General features: G+C 37.4%; 1 protein-coding gene across 1 annotated transcript in view; it reads right to left on the bottom strand.

Annotated features, from left to right (window-relative positions):
• The window catches only part of LOC117421034 (serine/threonine-protein kinase 32B-like), a 101,442-nt gene that overhangs the window by 70,381 nt on the left and 9,280 nt on the right, over positions 1–21,781 (bottom strand). Inside the window, exons 2-3 of the mRNA XM_034034901.3 lie at positions 14,275–14,330; positions 3,869–4,020 (exon numbers count right to left, since the gene is read on the bottom strand). Of these exons, the coding sequence (XP_033890792.1) occupies positions 3,869–4,020; positions 14,275–14,330 (208 nt within the window). The remainder of the gene's footprint in view (positions 1–3,868; positions 4,021–14,274; positions 14,331–21,781) is intronic.

Raw genomic sequence — 21,781 nt, 5'->3', positions numbered from 1 at the left:
GCATAGTTATCATAATAATAAAACATATGAACTTTGTACACTATGATACTTTATAATTTATTGCAGCACCATTAATATACCCTCTAAGGCTGCATTCACGCTGGGTCTGTTTCAAATGGACTCAGGCTGGTTAGTTTCGCTTGAAACAATGTATCGATTTGTTTGCTGTTCACACTTATCTGTGAGCAAAGGGGCCGAGTTTGTTGTTTTTTTTTGGTCCTTTTCCCAAATGCACTATTCTTCAACTGTAGGCATTAAACAAAGTAATGTAACTCTTTTTGTGAGCTTTGTCCAGTTTGGTCTGGATTTTCTATCAGTATATCAGTTTCTTGCACTGCCCATGTAGTTTAGGGTTACCAGATTTCCAGAGTGAAAAACTGCTGGGGTGTTTTTTTTTCCTTCAATTCACTGTTGCCATAGCAACTCTGAAGTCATTAAAATAACAGTATATAACAACATAATCATAATTTATAAATTAAACATTGGGTGTATTTATTGCAGATCATAACAACCCAGTGTTTTGTTTCTATTGTCATCTAATCAAAACATATTAAATATACAAAAAGAAGGATTAGAAAAAAATAGATCAGCTATTACTATTTAAACACGAGATATACACATAACCATAATCATTAAAGAAATAATCCATAAAATTGTTTTCTTTTATTTTTGAATGGCGCTAACACAGCCTAACAAATTACTCTGCTGTTAACTTGCTGAGCACACTGGTACTGTTTAGTACACTACAAATGTGAATACAATAGCAAAACTGGGGCGATTTAACAATGTTACTGTTTCTGACCAAGACAAAAAAATATGGCTGAAAACTGGAACAACCCTAATGTAGTTCCCCAAGACATTTTTTTTTTTTTTGCTCTACTTGTTTCCTCAGAATTTCAACTAAACTACACACAAAATGTTTATTTCCTTGTATAGTTTATTTCCGAAATGCAAAACGACCGAGTCCACCAGTTTTTCACATTGAGATTTAGCAAGCGAACCAGACTCGGTGCGTTTGCCAAACAGACAGAGACGACCTCTTTAGTGGACTCGGTATGGTTCATTTCCCAAGACGTTCACACCAAACGTACCAAACTATACCGAGTGCTGACCTAACCCTCTGATGACCCAGTGTGAACACAGCCTCAGTACCAACAGTCAATGCCAGGTATATTACTGGGTGACAATGGACCTATTCAATTGTTGGTACAAATGTATGTATGTGACAGAAATATAATGAGTTCTGGTTGTAAATCTCCCTCTCGACCTGTGAGGGTACTAAGTAGCGCAAGGGAAAGGCTTTGGACAGGTTGACCTCACAGTTCATTCCCTGGGTCGGGAAGTCACTCAGCCTGGAAAAAGAAGAGACTCCGGTGCGGGAACGTATTGACCTGGAAGCTAAACAAGGTAGCAGCTGCAGGCAATAGAGTCAGCTGAGTCATTTACCAAGGGGTCATGCATAATCGCATAAAAGGGGCCGGAAAATTGTAAATCTTTTCCTTCGCTTTTGGTTTCAAAATAGACCCGGAAGGACCCGTGCACTGTGTATTAAAAGTATTGTGAGTGTTTGTTTTGTTTGTTTGTCTATAATTGTTACTTGTGTGTTTATAGATGGCTAACACGTTCCGGAGATGTCGCTAAGAGCCAGCACTGAACCCGGAACAGCACTGCAGTATTTGTCACTCTTTAAACTGTATCACCTACCACGAGCACTACAGCACGCACCCAGGACTGGTGACCGTGGTTGTATATTGTGGGAGAGATACTGTGTTTATTGTTTAGGGCTGCAATCCCTGTTACTGTTCTCTGTTTTTTACGCATCGCTGTGTATAACCCAAGTTTATTATTTGGTCACCAGACCTGGATTATAACAAAAAAAAGTATATTTTTCCATACCGGATTACAAATCTCTGTCTGTTTATTCCTGCACTGCATCACCTCTGCACCTGTATCTAATCAGCAAACACTTTGCCACAATGTACCATGTAATGAAGCGCTCTGAGATGATTGCTTTTAAGGGCGCTATACAAAATAAAGTTTATTATTATTATTATTATTATTATTATTATTATTATTATTATTATTATTATTATGATGTACCGTATATATAATAATCATACAGGACCTCCTGGTTACCAAGGTAATATATACACACCGCAAGTGGCAACTATTTGTGCTGGCCATGTCTAATAATTCCTGAGGTCAACAGGTGATGCTACTGGATTATTATTATTATTATTATTATTATTATTATTATTATTATTATTATTATTATTATTATTATTTAGCAGACACCTTTATCCAAGGCGACTTACAGACTAGAGTTTGTGAACTATGCAGCAGCTGCAGAGTCACAACAACGTCTCACCTGAAAGACAGAGCACATGGAGGTTAAGTGAATTGCTCAGGGTCACACTGTGAGTCAGTGAGTGAGCCGGGATTTGAACCACACAGCCACATTTCAAGTTGTATATGGCCTGCAATAATACAAAAGATTAACTTTCTACACTAAGATATTTTATAATAGAAAATACAGAATATGAGCTCAGTGGTGGCTGGTGCAGTTTAAGGAATAAATACTTGTCTATGTGCTTTGATTGACTAAAATGACCTTGCGTATTAAACAGTAATAACATAATTAAAAGAGAAAAGCACATAGTTTAAGGTCATTACAATACATATACCAATGGAAACTTTAGCTATCCATCATATAATTTTCAAAATTCTTGGAATAAACACTGTAAGAAATGTGTAACTAGTACCTATGGTACAGTACAACTACTATTAAAATTTAAAAACTATGGATTTAAGTGGTTTCATATTGCAGGGCTTTGTGTTCTGTATATCTATTGAATATTGTAAATACAATGTAATAACAGCAAGGTTATAATGCACCTTTACTTTTAAGTATACCCTTAATTCTACAATATTCATGTCATGTTAAAATGTATATATTTACAGTATAATGATAATATGCCCTTTACAGTAAATAACATACAGAATAGGTCAATTACAATGTGATTTCAGTGTCAATAGATCCACTGGTTGGAAACAGTATCTAAGCATGGAATCCTTTTTCACTGCCATTTCTGTACAGCTGACCTTTAGACTCTCCAAATAGGCCTATGGGAGTGATTAAACTATGTTAGTGCTTTGTTGCTCAATCCAAACCATCAGTTAAAAGGTACTAATGAGGAAATTAAATGTTTAATGAGGGTTCACTGGAAAAGTAAAACTGTGTACATGCCATTTAATAGACTGGCAGCTGTGATCATTTTAGGTACAAGTTCCATATGTCTTAATATGTTTTTTTTTTTTCCTGAAGCAAATTAAAAAAAGAGGCATTTTAAAACTAAACAACCATCAGACAACAAGCTTTCTGTAGGACCATCTGGCCTTTTACATGTACTTCAAAATGCACAACTAATAATGTAACATATATAGTATACATTAGTGTTTATAAACATCTTCCTAGTTTAAACAGTTCTTTGAAACTCTAAAACAGTTGAATAAAGGTAGACTGTAAATAGCCCTTAACAAAACATTCCATAAAACAGTTTATTTTTATATTTTTATTCTTATAATGGGAACCATATTTATGGTGCTTTACCTTGTTTTGTTTTTTATCATGTTTTAATCAAACTTCTTTGTGCTTTACTGCTTGCTTGAGCTTTCCCATACTTTCACCATATGCTGCTTTGTTAATTATATAGTTATTACCATGTTATTACATGGGTGTGTGTGTCCCATGGTACCAGAACTTCTGTGTGCATTACAGCAATGACTGTAAATAATTGCATTGTCTTAGCTACTGGGGTAGAAATGTTGGGAGTTGATGGCACTAAGAAGGTACAGTGTCCTTACTTACCAAAGATTTACAAGGAAAGGGTGTTCAAGACCTAGCATAATCTGCAGCTCTCTGAAGACATTCCGAACCTCATCTCTTTCAATGCATTTCTGTTTATTCATATACTTCATTGCATACATTTTCTTGGTGTCCCTCTTCTGCACAATGCAGACCTAATTGTCAAAGGGGAAGACAGAAAAGAAACAAATTATGAATAAGCAAGCAGCAGAATTCAGAAGCCTACATACTAACTAGTCACAGGCCTCAAGGACTGCTGGATTCTTGAGTCTTGATAAACAAACATTAAATAAATGTCAAAAAGCTGTCCCAGTATACTTAATAAAGATATTTAGCACACTGACCTGTGATTGCTGTACCTGTGATATAAGATGAACAAGGTCAATTTGTTGGACAACCTCTAAAAAGTTCAGTATAGCAGATGTTTTTTTGTTTTTTTTTAAATTATGACAATGGTGCCCTGAAGATTGTTCATGAACAGAGTGGCATGAATAGAAGTGTGTTTTTCTGAATGGTCAGATCATTGGGCACAGTTCAGGGCTTGATTTTCAGGGTTTGTGTGCTGGGTGGATTTTTCCCCCCTATGCTGCAGCCAATGGGGGGGATTCCAAAATTTTAGGGGGGAATGGCAAAAGAAAAGGCACATTTGCATCTAAAAAAACTATATATATTTCACTGCATCATCAATCACACCAGTGTTGCTTTAAAAAAGCTGCTTTCAGGAGACCTAACAGCTGTTCATCACTGTGAGACAGAACACTCTCCATTGCTTTTGTCATTGCCTGACAAAGTTTTTGCATGCAGAAGAAGAAAAGGGTGCTTTTCTTTTCAACCAGCGCTCCATTTCTTTCTTTTTAACTCTTTATACTCCATATTTCCGTCTGTTTTTCACTCTTTTCATTTATGTATGTTTAACTACTGGATAGTTTGTACTGCATGCATGTAACATATCAAACGAAAGGCCACAAAATCTTCTTTCATATTATGTAACTTGCAACAGGATCAAGCATACTATATGTGGTAATGATGAGAATATATTAAAAAATATATATTTTTTTTTTTCCCGAAATAATCATGTTTGGTCACTGCTATATATATATATATATATATATATATATATATATATATATATATATAATATATAGCAGTGACCAAACATGATTATTTCGGGGAAATCTATATATATATATATATATATATATATATAGTAATCACAGATGCCTAAAAAAAAACAAAAAAAAAAAACACTGCGCAACTGAACCTCAATATGAAATGAACATTGGGGGGGGACGAGCTGAGCTTCTAAGCTTTCCAACGATACCATCTCTTCTACAACGACGGAGCAATGACAAAACAAAACCTAAGCTGTGAACTCTGTCACATGATGAGAGGCTTAACTTCAGGTGATCGTAGTTCCGGCTAGGAGTACCACATACACACACTGAATACGTCTTTGGAAATCCCTGAGTCTGTACTTTTAAACCAGGTAGGTGGCTTTTATGGTGCCTGAGTAATATGTGCGTAACCTTCGGTGCGCTGACGCCTCAAAATGAATGGGGCTGAGTTTTAAGAGTTAAAGCGAAAGTCACCGCTTGCAAAACAACGCCTAGATAAACCATAGTATCGTCTTTTTTTTTCAAAACTGTTTACGTACTGCAGTGTACTGAGTTTCTATAATCCTTAAAGATAGTGACCGAGAATCACATATGAGAGAATAAAGTCTCATGGCACTTAAAATATCCAGCACTACCTTTATTTATTTATTTTAACCAGAACTACTCAGAATGCGGCTCATAGTGCTTTCGTCACTGACACCCACTTTCTTAGAGACTGTTGTAGCATTTCAGGCATTCTAAATTGGACGAAAAATACAGTGGCTTGGTGTTTTAAAATATCTCTGAAAGTTGAAGATATGCGGGAGCAACTTGGAAAGTGCTAAAATTCAAGCCCTGCAGTTGCCTCTTTTTTCATATGTATGTGTTTGTCTGAATGGTAAGGTCATTTGGCACAGTTTCCTCTTTTTTCATATATATATCAGTGTCTGAATCCTCCCCCTCTTGAGCTCTGGACGCTCAGCCTACCCCCTCTTGGGTGCTGGACGCTCGGGCTCCCCCCTCTTGGGAGCTGGACACTCGGGCTCCCCACTTCTGGGCGCTGGATGATCAGACTCCCCCCTTCTGGGCGCTGGATGTTCAGGCTCCTCCCTTCTGGGCAATGGATGCTCTGGCTCCTCCCACTTGGGCATTGGACGCTCTGGCTCCTCCCACACCAGGTCCGTCTCTGGGTCCCAGTCGGACTCCGGGCAGCTTTGCTCCTCATGCCCATAGCACAGGCAGATGAAGCGTTGTGGGACACCGGCCCAGGCCAACTGGGCTCCGCCTCTTGCTCCTGGTAGACCCAGTCCACGACCTGGGTCATTCTCTCCATTGCTTCCATGAGCCCTGGATACCCTCTGCTGATCCCCTTCAGCTGGATTTCAGGGTTCAGGCTGATGAAATCCAGGAGGATATCCAGGTGGCTGTCCCCCAGTAGATGCCTCCCCTCTGTTCTCAGCCACAGGGGGGTGCTGGGGTCCTTCAGCCAGCTTTCGTACCTCTCCATTCTTAACAAAAAAAAAATCATTTTCTTCAAAAAAATTATAATGTGTACTCGCAGTACTTGTTTTGGCCTGGATCCGTGGAGGCGTAATCCCACTCATCCACCACGTGTGGCAGGACGGCTGAGTGGATGATGTACCCAGACCAGGAAGTTGATACAGTTGAGACACAGACAGGTACTATACGTGGAAAGCGCTGGTGCGTGTATTTATTGAAACAAAAAGGACTTTCAAACAAATACAGCTCACCGAGCAAAATAAAGGTTTAAACAAAAACAGTCTTGTAACACAAAAAACAAATACCTCCACCCAAACAAGCACGGTGCTGGTCTTTTCAGCATGCATAGCAATTGTTTTATTTTTCTTCTTTGTACTTTCGTTTCAAATTTCTCTTTCTCCTCCGCTCTCTCTCTCTCATTCTCCTTTCAACAACCCACCTCAAACACACAAACACACACGTTTATATACACATGGCCATCTCAGAATTAACAACAAATTAATCAATTTGGAGACGGCCACATTATGCATCAGTTTGCAGGGATGGGGCTTTAACAAGAACACTTGTTTTAAATAAACAATAAAAAATGCATTTTATCTCATAACAGTACATCCCCACAAACAATTATTTTAATACAGCCCAACATAATATAATACTAATACTAATACTAATACTAATAATAATAATAATAATAATAATAATAATAATAATAATAATAATAATAATAATAATAATAATAACTCATTCTTCTTCTTTTTTAAATAAACACACAACCATACATTTATCAGCAGGGCTTTGCCCAGCCCCCTATTTACACACAGGGCTGTACCCCGCCACAGCACTGAAAGAACATAAACAGAAAATGTGTTTGATATTTCTAGGCAGATTTTTTCCCCCAGTTGTGACTTATAATATTCAAAGTTTGTAGTTTTAATTATTTTAGATTTAATTAGGTATCACTTTGTTTCATTATTTATGTGATTTGATCATCCAATACATTAAGTAGCAGGGTTCTGTAAAATATACTGTTGTACATCCCCACATGCTGCTACATCTGTTTAAATAACATGCCTGTAATTTTCATTGTTAACATCCTGACAACTTTTTACACTTTAAAAAGCTTGCAAGGTTTTCAGGCAGGAAATCTATAATATCATTAATGCCTTTCCTAGTTCAGGTCGTATCGATATAGTTCCTTACCACCTCATTATGGATTCGACTCCCCAAGCGTAGACCAATCAAGGGTTCTGGAGGAAAACGTTCTTACAGGAATCGTCGAAAAATCACTGTCGCCAAATTTTTCTTGTTCCAGTAAACTTCATGCTCAGAATCCACAAGGTAGGATGTCAAATATAGGGCTGTGTGGTCCAGTGGTTAAAGAAAAGGGCTTGTAACCAGGAGGTCCCCGGTTCAAATCCCACCTCAGCCACTGACTCATTGTGTGACCCTGAGCAAGTCACTTAACCTCCTTGTGCTCCGTCTTTCGGGTGAGATGTAATTGTAAGTGACTCTGCAGCTGATGCATAGTTCGCACACCCTAGTTTCTGTAAGTAGCCTTGGATAAAAGTGTCTGCTAAATAAACAAATAATAATAATAAATATAGTCATATTGTTACTTCTTCTTAAAGTGCATGACATCAAATTCAGGACTGCAACATCTTGCTTGTGAAAAAAATCCAGAATTTTCAGCTTAGCTTTCACACAGCCCAGTGACACATATCCAATGCGCCATCAGGACGCATCAATATCATGGGGCGTGGGGCGTAGCCGAATGCGAGAGCAGTTACACACATCAGGATTTCAGAACAAAAAGAAAATAGATGGTTTCACCGTAGTTAATGTAACACACGATCACAACATAACATTCATGCCGTTTGTACTCCCATGTTTCACGATACTATAATACTACCTTTAGTATTTCTGGGGGTAAATTGGTAGTTTTTCCTGCCAGCTCGCGTGATAACTCCGAAAAGCATGGGAACGTCCCCTTTTTGTCCATCAACTCGAGTTCTGGGACAATTCAGGCCCATTGGAGACCACTGGAGTTGGCTCTCCGTGGAAACGAGGTATACTGCTGAGATGCAAGGGCGTCATTTTTAAATGCATGGGTTTGGTTTTGATATACAGAAACGTGGCATGTTGTAGCTTGTTTTGAGGGGAATTTATTTGTCTGTTAAGGAATTGTTGTATCTGTTATGCAATGTTGTGTAGTATTTTTAGAGGTCAAAAAGCCATAAAAACATTTTACATATTGACAGTTTGTAAAGAACACTGTTATACAGGATTCATGTATTTACCACTGAAAAATCAGGTGAGTGAATATCTATGTAAATTAATATGAAGCATTTGTTTTAATGTAATCCAATGTAAACTAAATATGTGCATTGAATCGATGTATTTAAATGGTCTAGCATTTCTGAACAGTCAGATCCACCGTGAATTGTATCTGTTTCAGGCCCTGTGAGTGTCTGCACTGTCTGTCTCGGCTGCCCTGTAACGTTTGATAAGTCGTGCCGTCTGTCATTGCTGTTATTATTATTATTATTATTATTATTATTATTTATTTATTTATTTCTTAGCAGACTGTGATCGCTCGTCTGCTTACAAGGGGTGTAGAAAAAATGTGCCTTATTATCCGCGTAGTCATTTTATTTATATATAAGCATATATCGCATTTGAAATACGCATCACCCCATTTGTCGGTAATGATGTGTCTAGTTTGGCTTTTGATTTGTCTGTGCTTGTTTCCTGGTTCTGCACGGGGGGTGGGTTGCCGCTTCCCGTGCTGGTTGGTGCCTTTTGTGTTTGCGGTGTGAAGTGGACCACGGAGCCGGCTCAAAACAGGGAGACAGACATTTTAACAAAGTAACTGATGTACGATTCATAGCTAATCTAAATTGTTTGACCGTGATTCATTTATTCATTTACCAACTAAAGGGAAATGTGTGATTACATGAGCTCGACCCTTGCTGATCTATCATTTGAGACTCATATTAGGAAAGTTACTAAAGTATCTTTTTACCATTTGAGAAACATAGCCAAACTAGACCAATTATTTCCGTATCTGATGCCAAGAGACTAATGCATGGCTTTGTTTGTTTCACCTAGAATTGATTATTGTAATGCACTTTTTCTGGTGTCCCAAAACATGTGGTATCCTGTTTGCAGCTTGTTCAGAATACCGCCATTTTTCTGCTATGTACTGTACAGTGCTTACGGTACTTCTCAAAGAAAGCGCTATATAAATGCAATAAATAAATAAATAAATAAATATAATACAGGTGTTCCCAGTATTTAACCAAAATATAATGTTCAGCTATAAACACATAAACAGCGCCGTTTGATCATACAGTGATGTTCATTCTATTCCATATGCCAGCTTTCTCTAAATGCCACACAGCCAGTTCTTCAAGATCAAGAACAATTCAAACAGTAACTTTTGCCTGAGACATTCAATTTCGTCACTCGCACTATTTCTCTAGCACTAGAACCGCCGCGGTTATATTCATACCTAAAACTGCCTCTGGCAGTCATTATGATGGTTGCATTTTAAACAACATCAGTATTAAAATGAAAGATAAACTATCGGATACAACTCAAAAGTTTTATTCAAGCACATCATATCAAACATCGGCACAGCTGAAACGCCGTATTTAAATGAACAATTAAACATAAGAGTTTATTTTCTAACTTACCACATATAAAGTACTGCTTCAAAAAATGAATAACTATAATAAACTAAACATTTCAAAAGAAACTAGTGTGTAAACAGGTATACTGTATGTACATACAAAACTGTAAAAACAAAAGTAGTTTTTAATTTAAAACGAAAGTAACATGTTTTCTCTTGAATGTGTGTCACTCGGTGCAGCACAGAATCCAGGTTGAGCGCTTTGCCGAAGCGCTGTGGCTAGCTTCAAGATGAAATCTCTCCTACTGATATTTTCCCCGGTGCATTCCTTGTACAAAACGAAAGAATTGATGGATGCCAGGTCCAGTAAAAATAACAACAGGCTTGTATATAAAGATAAAATAGAGTATTGTATAGGTTATATACAAAATAAAAACAATGTATTGTAAAATGCAGTCAAAATGACTGCTTTGGCGGTTCTAGGTAGAGGGGATTCGAACTTTTTATTTTTTGCGATCCTGCCTTTCAAATGCCATCAGGGTATTAAATACATGTATTTAGAAAGTCAAGAACGGACAACTGCGTATCTTTCACACACGCAGAGTAATTTACATTTTAGGGCAGCAGTGTGGAGTAGTGGTTAGGGTTCTGGACTCTTGACTGGAGGGTCGTGGGTTCAGTCCCATGTGGGGGACACTGCTGCTGTACCCTTGAGCAAGGTACTTTACTTAGATTGCTCCAGTAAAAACCCAACTGTATAAATGGGTAATTGTATGTCAAAAAAATAAATAAATAAATAAATAACGTGATATCTTGTAACAATTGTAAGTTGCCCTGGATAAGGGCGTCTGCTAAGAAATAAATAATAATAAAAATAATAATAAAAGTGAAAACTGTCGAAATGACTGCTGTTCTAGTGCTAGTCACAGGCTAGATGAACTTACCGGGGTTCAGAATATTCCAAGCAGGATCTTCTACCCTATGGTACTTCATTTAATTTACAAAGAGACATTTCTACACATTTTTACAAAAGCTGAGCTGGAACCTGCATCCCAATGAAAGACTGTTCCAAGATCCAACCTTACCTTTGTAACACTGCATTTTGCTATATGATGTCACCTATTACGTATAATTATACTATTTTGGTGTTTTTTTAGTCCTGGAGGGGAGATGGCTGAAGCTGTAGGGTCCCCAGAGATTTATTCCTTTTTAGGTTTACATATACATATGATTATTTTTGTTTTACTTACTCAATGTGAAACTTGTTGCTGGTGCTGAGCAACAATTCTGTCAAGACGTGGAGGTATCTTCACAAGCACACACGAATGTCATGGTCCATGTTCATCCTGGCTCGGTACTTTGTTTTCATCAATGTCATGGCTGAAATCCCGGTTTCGCATAAGTAGGTCTTACTGAATGGGACCGACACTTCAGTGCTGCAGAAGAAGCAGTGCTGTATTCATCAGAGCACTCACACCAAAATGTCTCCAGCGGCATTTCACTGAACTTGGTTCTGAGGGACTGTCTGATGAAATGTCAATGAGCTCTTCTAACAGCTTTGATGGGACAGAGGGTGGCAGTTTAGCTTCAATATTCTCACTAATGGGGTTTGTAGCCCACAAACACAAACTTTCCAGATTTGTAGTTTATTTTTGAATGTATCAATTCTTTCATGCTGGGCAATGAAATGAGTGCATAATTTTATTCAACTTATTCATTTTACTGAATATGTCAAGCAGCTCCTTAGCCTTTCGCTCAAAAATTGAATGTTGCTTGTTTTTATATATTTCATGGGTGGTAATTAAATGTCTCTGTAACGTGGAGGGTTTCAAACATTCATTGGACAGTACTTGTGCACAAATTAAACACTGTGGTTGAGGTATATCTCCACTTCCAGTACAAATAAAACTGAAATTCAAGTAGCTGTCTTCGTATTTCCTTAATTTTGCAGGGTTAATAACGGCTTTATGTTTTTTACTCAACACCACCTCCTCGCTGTTCTTCAGCCCTTACGGCTGAACTTGTTGAAGGAAGTTCTGGATAGTCATTCTGTGGGGTTTGTTGTTTTGATGCTGATGGTCGAATTAAAAATGCATCCATATCTGGTATTTATTGTGTGTTATTTCCAATGATTTTTCCTCTTCTTTTTAATCTGTTGTGCTCCTGCTGAAATAGCCCTCTTACAGCATACTTAATCTGAGAACGTGCTAATTAACAGCATACTTAATCCGAGAACGTGCTAATTAACCTGAGAACATGTTAATTTCTGCGCATAACACATTCTCTGGTAGGAGGCTGTGTGGTCCAGTGGTTAAAGAAACGGGCTTGTAACCAGGAGGTCCCCGGTTCAAATCCCACCTCAGCCACTGACTCATTGTGTGACCCTGAGCAAGTCACTTAACCTCCTTGTGCTCCGTCTTTCGGGTGAGACGTAATTGTAAGTGACTGTGCAGCTGATGCATAGTTCACACACCCTAGTCTCTGTAAGTCGCCTTGGATAAAGGCGTCTGCTAAATAAACAAATAATAATAATAATAATTTTTGGAGGACCCCTTGAAACCTCCTCAAGGCCCCCTAGAGGGCCGCGGACCCCTGGTTGAGAACCCCTGCTCTAAACAATTTTTATTCTAGGTTTATTTTTTAATCTACAAGATTTTAACAATCCGTGACAAGTATACATAAATCTAAGGTTTAAAATGTATTTTAAGTTTTGTAGCTATAAATGTGTTCTTTTGTATTTGCTACCTTTTCACTTATTTATAAACTGGGAGTCAAATCATTAAAGTAAGAACACATTTTACTTGAAAACAAAAAAAAATCTTCAAACCCTATATGCCTCAGAACTGAGACTCAAAAAACATCCTTCTCGGGAAAGAATCAGTTATCTGAAGCTCCCTTGACTACTGCTTTGTTGCATAGCCAGAAATCGAAAGGCGATTTGTAGCAATTATTGTAGAAATAAAAAAGTAAATGTTGATGAAGCATTTGAATAGTTCTGCTTATCTCCTATTAGGCTTGACATTTCTATCAAATGCCACAGAAAATTGGACAACAAGTCAGTGGTAGGTCAATTCCACTTACACATAGGAATCCATAATTTCACAATCAATACAATTCAAACCATTTCATATCCTCAAGCTTTTTATGATAAAGGAGTTATCCTTTGCTAATACAGACATAATATAACATTTCTAAAGTGTCCATGTGAGTTTTATAGAAGGTTTTTGTGCTTGTCACAGAGAGGTATTTTTTTTTTTTTTTTTTTTATCAATACGTTTACATTTAATAATTAAATCGATTGATACATTTATCGAACTAGATACAGGTTGACTTCGCAATCTATTAAAAATTGCATTGTCAGTTGATTCCATGAAAATACAGAAACCTGTGCATTTACATACCCAACCATCAGAATGGAACAGCACATATACAACATTATGTGGTAAAATCTTTCAGACATCCAAGTGTGTAAACTTTAGCATACACAACCTAATCCTCTGATAATCTGATTTATCTACATGCTATGATAAGACAGAAGGGTATTATATATGTAGGTGGAAGAAAGGTGAGGAAACCACATTTAAATAAACCAAAGCCCTTTTTATTAATGAAACGCACAGAACTGGAACTGAAGACAAGCTAGCGGACCTGGTTGGAGACAGGCAGACATAAAATTATAAACACTGTGATACAATTATGCAAATTAAGGCACTGGAAGGAAACCAATAGAAACACAGACGGAAACAACCAATAAAGACATACAACACACACACACACAGTGCAGGGGATCTCTTTTCAACAATTTAAGCTGCACCTCACAGTATAAATAGTTAATGCGACCTTTGCCTTTCTCTTGCATAGACACAGCCAGGAAGCAAAACATTTAGACAGTGAAGGTAACAGCTGAGCGAAATGTTACAATCACTCTGCTGAAGAGCCATTAAAACAGAAGTCAGTCGACCTTCCTCCAAGCATAAAGAAACAACCAGCGTGTATCTTATGTGGATTTATAGGTTTTTTTTTTTCATGGTAAAATGGGCTGCCATTTTTATTAGTTGATATTTCAACATTTGTCACTGTATATTTCTGAGTCTGGTCAAGGCGTCATTTTTAATGTTTTAATGGCAGAGGAGCACCCCATCACTAACCCCAGACCCCATAATAACACCAATCTTCAGACTTACCTTTCCAAAACTTCCTTTTCCAATGGCTCTGAGTATTTGAAAGTGATCAAAGTTAACTGCAAATGCAAAAACAGAAAGAAGATGTTACAATGTTACAAATACACTGTATATGAACTGTGTTTTGGTAATTGTGCATAATATTTCTGTATAGCAATAATTGTATTTTAAATAATGTTGGAAATACAATTGTTAATCTCAAAACACGTGTTTTTCTTCAGATAGTAGTGGTTCAATGTCAAGGGGGTATCAAGTCAGTGAATTAAAGGGAGAAGTAGGCAGGGGATCTTTCATGTGTCTCTGTTTTCTTTGGCAAATTGTTTCATACACTTCAACAGAGGAAAATGAATTAACTGGATGCACAACACAATCCTTTTCTTTTTCACAAGTTAAATGTCTAAAATGATTATCGTTTGAATGTTCTCAAGATTGTAAAATTGTGTTAAGAATGTTGTGTATATATATATATATGTTCCCAACACAGATGTTGGACCAACAGGTGAGGCATACCAATGGATCGGTGGAGAATGGAGCTTGATGGATGCACTACTCTATTCACACAGCAGTTGTCTGCCAGCGAACGACCCCTGGAGGACAAGGCAAGTCTTGCAGGTGTGTGCTTTGAGCTTACAGTACCTGCTGTCTGTCCAATACAGTTCACTGAAACACAGTGATAAAAAAGTTTTGCCGTGTTTCTCCCTGTGGAATTACCAGCGAAGAAAGGCAACTTCACACAGCCAGGACACGAACCTGCACTCCCCTGACTGTATGATTCAGTCTACATGCCATGCAGCTGTGCCTCAGACCCTGAGAGGAATAAACACACCTGGTATGATGATGATAATTGTTTAACTGACCTCATTACAGTTGTAAACAAGATTAACTTCAGATTTTTATTTCTAATTACATTTCAGCAAAATAACAAGTCACTTATGGTCACAGGACTTTCAGAAACAGACAGCTTCGAAAATCACTATTTCACTTGGTGTCCTTCCCACTAAAATATTATTTCTGTTGGTAGCCAAAACAAAAGGCTCTTGTTTGTGCTTTTCCTGTATCAAGGAGTTTAAAGTAATGTGGAATTTATATATATATATATATATATATATTGTTGTGTGAGGAAGGCATTTTAAAATTGGTTATTGCTATATTTTCTTTTTAAATGTTTTTTTTTTGTCAGTGTTATACAGAATACATCAATCATTTAATTTTCAAGTAGCAATAAAATTGTGCAGCTATGTTCACAGTCAAATAAGTCTTTAAAACTTTTTAGGTTAGAAATTGGTACACCTTGCATTACTGTATAACACAATTACAGTATATTGTTTAACGTAGTATAAGAGCCTATATTCTCATGTGTATAGTGGTAAAAAATAATACAATAACCAAGGTGCCAGTCCTCTAGCGATAGATAGATAGATAGATAGATAGATAGATAGATAGATAGATAGATAGATAGATAGATAGATAGATAGACAGACAGACAGACAGATAGATAGATAGATAGATAGATAGATAGATAGATAGATAGATAGATCGATCGATAGATAGATAGATAGATAGATAGATAGATAGATAGATAGATAGATAGATAGATAGATATAGTATTGATCTAAACAGCAACAGATTAATCACAAGACAAATAGTATGTAAACTATGTGCCAGCAGCTTCTTTGAAATGCTTGCTGAGTTTCTATTGCTAATGAATGTATTAGGCACAAGCTCATTACTAATAAAATGGCAACACTCTCCATTTTGTGTAAAGGATGTGAGCTGTTCTGGTTACTGTAAGTCAGCTTCCTCATCCCCTGCATTTATATTTATATTTGGGTTATTGTGCATAGCAGCTGACACCTTTCACATGTCAAACAGTGATTTCAGACCTAATATTCCCCTATCAGTCACTATTTGCTTCCCACCTAACACCGACCAATCCAGTTGTCTTAAAGGCCATTTTTCATTCCTTAATGACACCCATTGGTTTTCCCATTTGCAGTTGCAGTCTGAGATGCTTTGACAAGTTGATCACCCACCAGAATGCCCTAAATCCATAGTTCTTTACATATACCACCTAGCAACTATTTGCACTTGGCTTCACATGTCCAACCTTTGTGGCTAAAAGAGCCATTCTGAGTAAAGTAGACACAAAATCTGAACTAAAAATGACACATTGCTTCAGAATTCTTCTGTTATATGTTTAACACTTCCACAACTCATTTCATTATGGTCTACCAAAAATGTGTATTTTTGGTGGTGTTCCTAAAGTGCCCAGTGATTGCCACACCAACGTTTTTGTCTAAATCGGGGTATGAAACTGCATGCAGGACTACCAATACAACCCCCTTCTTTTTATTAGATAACAAGATTGCACTATGGTATCTCATAAACTATTCTTTTAATAGTATGTACATCAGTCTGCTAAAAAAGTCCATTAGTCTAACAGGCACTCACAGTATCAACAGACAATCTGAATACATTATTGATTCTCAGTGAACCGTATATTGACTTTGGCAATGAACGAAGTAATGAATTTAAAATTGAATTATGATTTACAACACAGCGCTATTTACCAGAACAGTGGAATTATTTCCAGCAGATTTGGCAATATTCTATAAAATGCAAATACAGAAATACGAAGCAGTGTTTAGTGCTGTTCACACATTGCATACAGAATAAGGTATTTATAAATCCCCTTACAAAGAATGAATATAAAGAACACAAACAAATACAAAAAACATATTATAGGCTGTTATGGAAAACTTAAAAATGAAAAAAGAAGGTTTAAAATATACTAAATGTAAACAGAAATAGATTGTAAAAGGCTATGGTGACCGTACTGCCTTAACCTAAGAGTTCCTATATATTATAGATATTTGTGATAAAGAGAGAAAGAATCAATGTTGTAAATCTCCCTCCCAATCGGAAAGGACACTGTGTAAGATTGGTGGTATGTTTCCCCATAGACGGGCCGATTTGACGGTGGGCGGAAAGGAAGTCGCCCATCTTGGTGGAGGCACATAGCTGTCAGTACACAAAACGACTAAAATGCGATCAGCTGCGGGCCAAGCAGCAATTGGTTACACCGGAGCGCCGAGCTGATAGCAGGGAGGAGTTGGGTAATACAAAAGGAACATAGCTATGCAGGTACAGCCCCTTGCACTGAATGTTGATGATGCAGCCGGAGAATTAAGATACCTCGATATATACTCTAATGTATCAGTTTATTTATTATAAACGTGGGTCATCCAAGGACATCACTAAATGTTTCTCTCATATTTCTTGACTTCTCCTAGCAACAACCCAAGTTACAGATTAAACATTTCCATCTGTTACTACACCTGCTTGACTTGAATGTTGCACTTCAGGGCTAAAAAAAGGTCAGTTAACTATGCAGTGTTTACCAGCTTTTCAGAAAGGTTGGATGAGTTTGCTGTGATGTGACTCAAAATATACATTTGTTTCTTCCTTCTTCTTCCTTTCAATTTAAGAATGTATCTTTTTTTTATTTAGTGTGTCCAAATATTATTCCCCCCCACCCCCACCCCGATGTTTGCCCCAATTTTTGTCCCAATTTTTGCCCCATTTTAAAATTCCCAATCGCTTTTTTACTGGATAAAATGACATTTCGCTGTCTTTATTTGAATTATGATATATCCAACTCAATCACACAATGCTATATCTGAGCATCATAAATAATGCTACAAGTAAAATACTGTCTTAGACCCCTTAGACTTAAATACATCACACTAATTGCCTAGGTATGTGTTGCAGTGGTAAATATAGTACATTAACAATCATATACCAGAATCCACACATCAGAGATGGTCTGTATGTACAGCATTTGGAGTAAAATGAATACTAAAATACATCATGAGTATTCTGAGCATTGTAACTCACCGTCAACAACAGCAATGTGCTTTGATTGAATAACTGGTCTTATCCAAATCTCAGGACAATCTGAGCTGGCAAAGACTGTGGGGAGTCTCAGCATTCACATCACTAATTTATAAGAGCATTTACAGAATCAAATCTGCCTAAACAGATTAGAAAGAAAGAAACAAACCCTAATGTTTACTGGTTTGTGAAGAATAGGCTTTATCAACCGGTCAACAGCAGGTTATAAAACCATAATTTAACGGACAAGAGTTTTGATCTTTAAATGGTACCTAGCTTTGATCTTGTGTCTGATCTTGACTCATCGATGTTTACTTCTATTCCAGATTTGATTTTAGCAAAGCTTGGTCAGGTAAAAATGTAACATGTTGACCAAACAATTGTATCTATTATAAACATAATAGTGTTTGCACAAAAACATATTCACACCTTAATGGCCATAATATAAATTGTGTAAAATTGAAGCTCATTATTTTTTCATGCCAAGAAAGTGGCAAATAATGATCAAGGTCAAGGGAGACCCACAATAGCACTCAGTGGAATGTTCATTGAAATGTTTGCGAGGCGGAAGCCAGGGCAATGAAAGGTATTGAGAAGCCCATGATCGGGCTTGAGGTGCTTATGAAACTTGAGATTGTAAAGAACAGCTCGTGATCAAGCTGCTTTGAAGTTTGGGCTTGAGAGATAGGGATAGGAAAGGAGGGCCCTTGACCGTCGGCGGCCTTAGAATGAAGATAATGAGGGCTCGGCCTCAGGCCGGTTGCTCGGGCAACCTTGAGGACCTGAAAACACATGATAGGCACCGTCGGGCTATGAAGCTGGTTCTTGGTATGATTAGGAAACTGAAAGGAAATGACAGAAAAGAGTTCCCTGACTGGTCTGGAGCTGCACTCAGATGTGGTGAGGTACTGGCCTCCGAAGCCGGGCGCGGAGAGGCACCAGCAGGGAACCTAGAAGTAGGAAAGAGATGAGTTAGTTTAGGACTAGATCTGGAAGTGTATAGCAGGCCACATCCTGAATATAGGCTGAAAGAAGACAGAACCTCTTGATTGAGGTGAGATAACGCGCATTAACTGCGAAAGAATAGAGTGTGGCTGGGGTTCCCTCTGACTCACACAGAGAGAACCTCCCTTTGAGCGACGAGGGTGGCTGAAGCCTGACCCGAGGTCGGGAAAGTGTGATTACTAACCCTCCAGAGGAGAACGATGAAGAGAGGGTGGAGGGGAGGAGGAAAAATGAGAGAGAGAGAGAGAGAGAGAGAGAGAGAGAGAGAGAGGGTAAACTGGTGCTTTAAATAGGAAATGTTAGGTAGAGCCCTATCTTGCGCCCCGAGAACCACATTCCAAGACTAACATGTGTTTTGGAACAGTTATGGACAGTGTTCATTGGATAGGTGTTTTGGAACAGTTATGGACAGTGCTTGTTATACCTTGGATCACATTTTAAACTGCTGATTAAAGTTTTATAACAGCTAGGCTGACTGTTTCTCTAAGCGCACTAGATGTCTCCTCCAGTGTCTTGCTCTCTTTCATCTTTTAAGGTCCTGCATTTCCTCTCTAAATCTGGTTTACAGGATTTGTAATCCCAAAGAAAGCAAGAGCGAAATTAGGTATATGATTCAGAAATAAAAAAAATAAAAAAAGCTGTCCTAAAAGGTACTCCCTATAGCTCCAAAATATTGAATATATTTAATGTAACCAGTTCACTGCATCTTATCAAATAATCAAGGTGTAAGTCTTTTCAGCAAGGATCGTACACCCTGGGATCCTTCAAGAAGCTGCTTGATGAGATTGTGGGATCAATAAGCTACTAACAACCAAACGAGCAAGATGGGCTGAATGGCCTCCTCTCGTTTGTAAACTTTCTTATGTTCTTCTTATGTTCTTATGTTGTAATGTAACCAGTTCACTGCATCTTATCAAATAATCAAGGTGTAAGTCTTTTCAGCAAGTCCTGCTGATGCTGGTGATCAACTCATTGTTATCTTTCCTGCGGGCGACATGCTGATGCAGAGCAAGGAAATGAAATGATGCCAGCTGATATGTGGTAAAGGGAACAACATTCTTGTGAGTGAACATGTAGAGATACAAGGTATCTCAGATAATTACATATTATTTCTAGTAGTACTGACACTGAGGGAAGAAGCTAACCGGTTGGGTGCCAGTATGAGAAATCTAGAATCAATGTATATATAATTGGAGGTGACAGGGCTCATCCAGTGACCCTTTGCTACAGAGACCTGACAGAATGAATAAAGGAGCTATCCTTTAGGCAAAGCCACAGGACTTGTATCTTATCTTCTATGTCAACTTATAGAGGTCAATATACAACAAACTGAAACCTTGACTTTTTCTAACATTTAAAACTTTCTATATTGCCCATCTGCATTAAGGTTTAATTTCTAACAAAAGGTAGAACTCTTTTTCAGTGTAAGTTTACCACAAAAAAATGATTACTAACTTTTTTGATGCAGTGTATTTTTCGATAAGAATTTGTATTTATTGTATCAGTTACCAGTTTTTTTGATTGAAGCTGTTATGAAATCTGACATTTATAATATGCCTGAAATAGTGATCCCTTTTATCAAAATGCTGTGGACCAATCCTGTTGATTTGTTGTCCATTAGCTGCGAATTGAGCCTTCACTACAGTGTCCTGTCACAGACATGATTTCGCTTGTCTCTAGACCAGCGTCAGAAAGTATGTTTAAGTAGCTTTTTAAGTTATCAGATTAGTTGTAGATTAGAATCTTAAGGGAAAAAGCCGGTATTTATGCGCGGATTGATTTAAAATGTAATTCACAGACAAGCACTTCAACGTTCCAGCGGGCATCTATGCAAAATAGAAGCCCGCTAGATCTGGAAGCTGATTGGCTGTTCGCAATCAATCATTTTCTAATATTCCTTTCTATTTAAACCTTCAGGCATCATGGTACTGAGTTTATTTATCCATTTATTTATCCATTTATTTCTTTTAATCTTTTATATTGTTGATTGTCTAATTTATTTTTTTTCTAAAACGACGAATTTTAGGTAATTCATGTTATGTTTGTTCTTTGTAAAGTGCTGAACCACTGGTTCATTTACTTTTGTATTTCTTATGTTTGATAGGTGATTCTATATGCGTTTGTATAATGTTGTACCTGTCTCTCCTACATATTTAATTTTATTACATTTTTGGCAAAATATACCAAAAACAAGGTTGCTAGTTTTGCATGAGGGATTTCAATTTTATCTTTACAAATATATTTGCATAGCTTAAATACGTAAATGCTTCCAAACTTTTTTGAAATGTTGGGTAATAATTTAGAATATGTAATTATTAATGGTACTCGATAAAGCCATTAAAATGTTTCTCTACAGATACTAGTAGCTTCTGATCTCAGCCATTATGTGACACAGCAATAATGTATGCAGTTTTATGACGGCTTCCAGTTGTTTCCTACTGGATAGAGAAGTAAGCGGTTCAATTTATGAAGATCTCTGAGGAACAGTACATTTGATCTAATTACGCGTTACACTTGAATCTGAGAGATTACTTGCTACATGACAGGCTGCAGTCGCAAATAACTGGGTTATTTACACAAACTGTATGAAGAAATCACCGAATTGGAATAT

The sequence above is a fragment of the Acipenser ruthenus genome, chromosome 1 (genome assembly GCF_902713425.1).
Source record: "Acipenser ruthenus chromosome 1, fAciRut3.2 maternal haplotype, whole genome shotgun sequence".
Taxonomy (NCBI): domain Eukaryota; kingdom Metazoa; phylum Chordata; class Actinopteri; order Acipenseriformes; family Acipenseridae; genus Acipenser; species Acipenser ruthenus.
The sequence above is the reverse complement of the archived record's forward strand: the minus strand, read 5'-3'. Positions and strand labels throughout refer to the sequence as shown.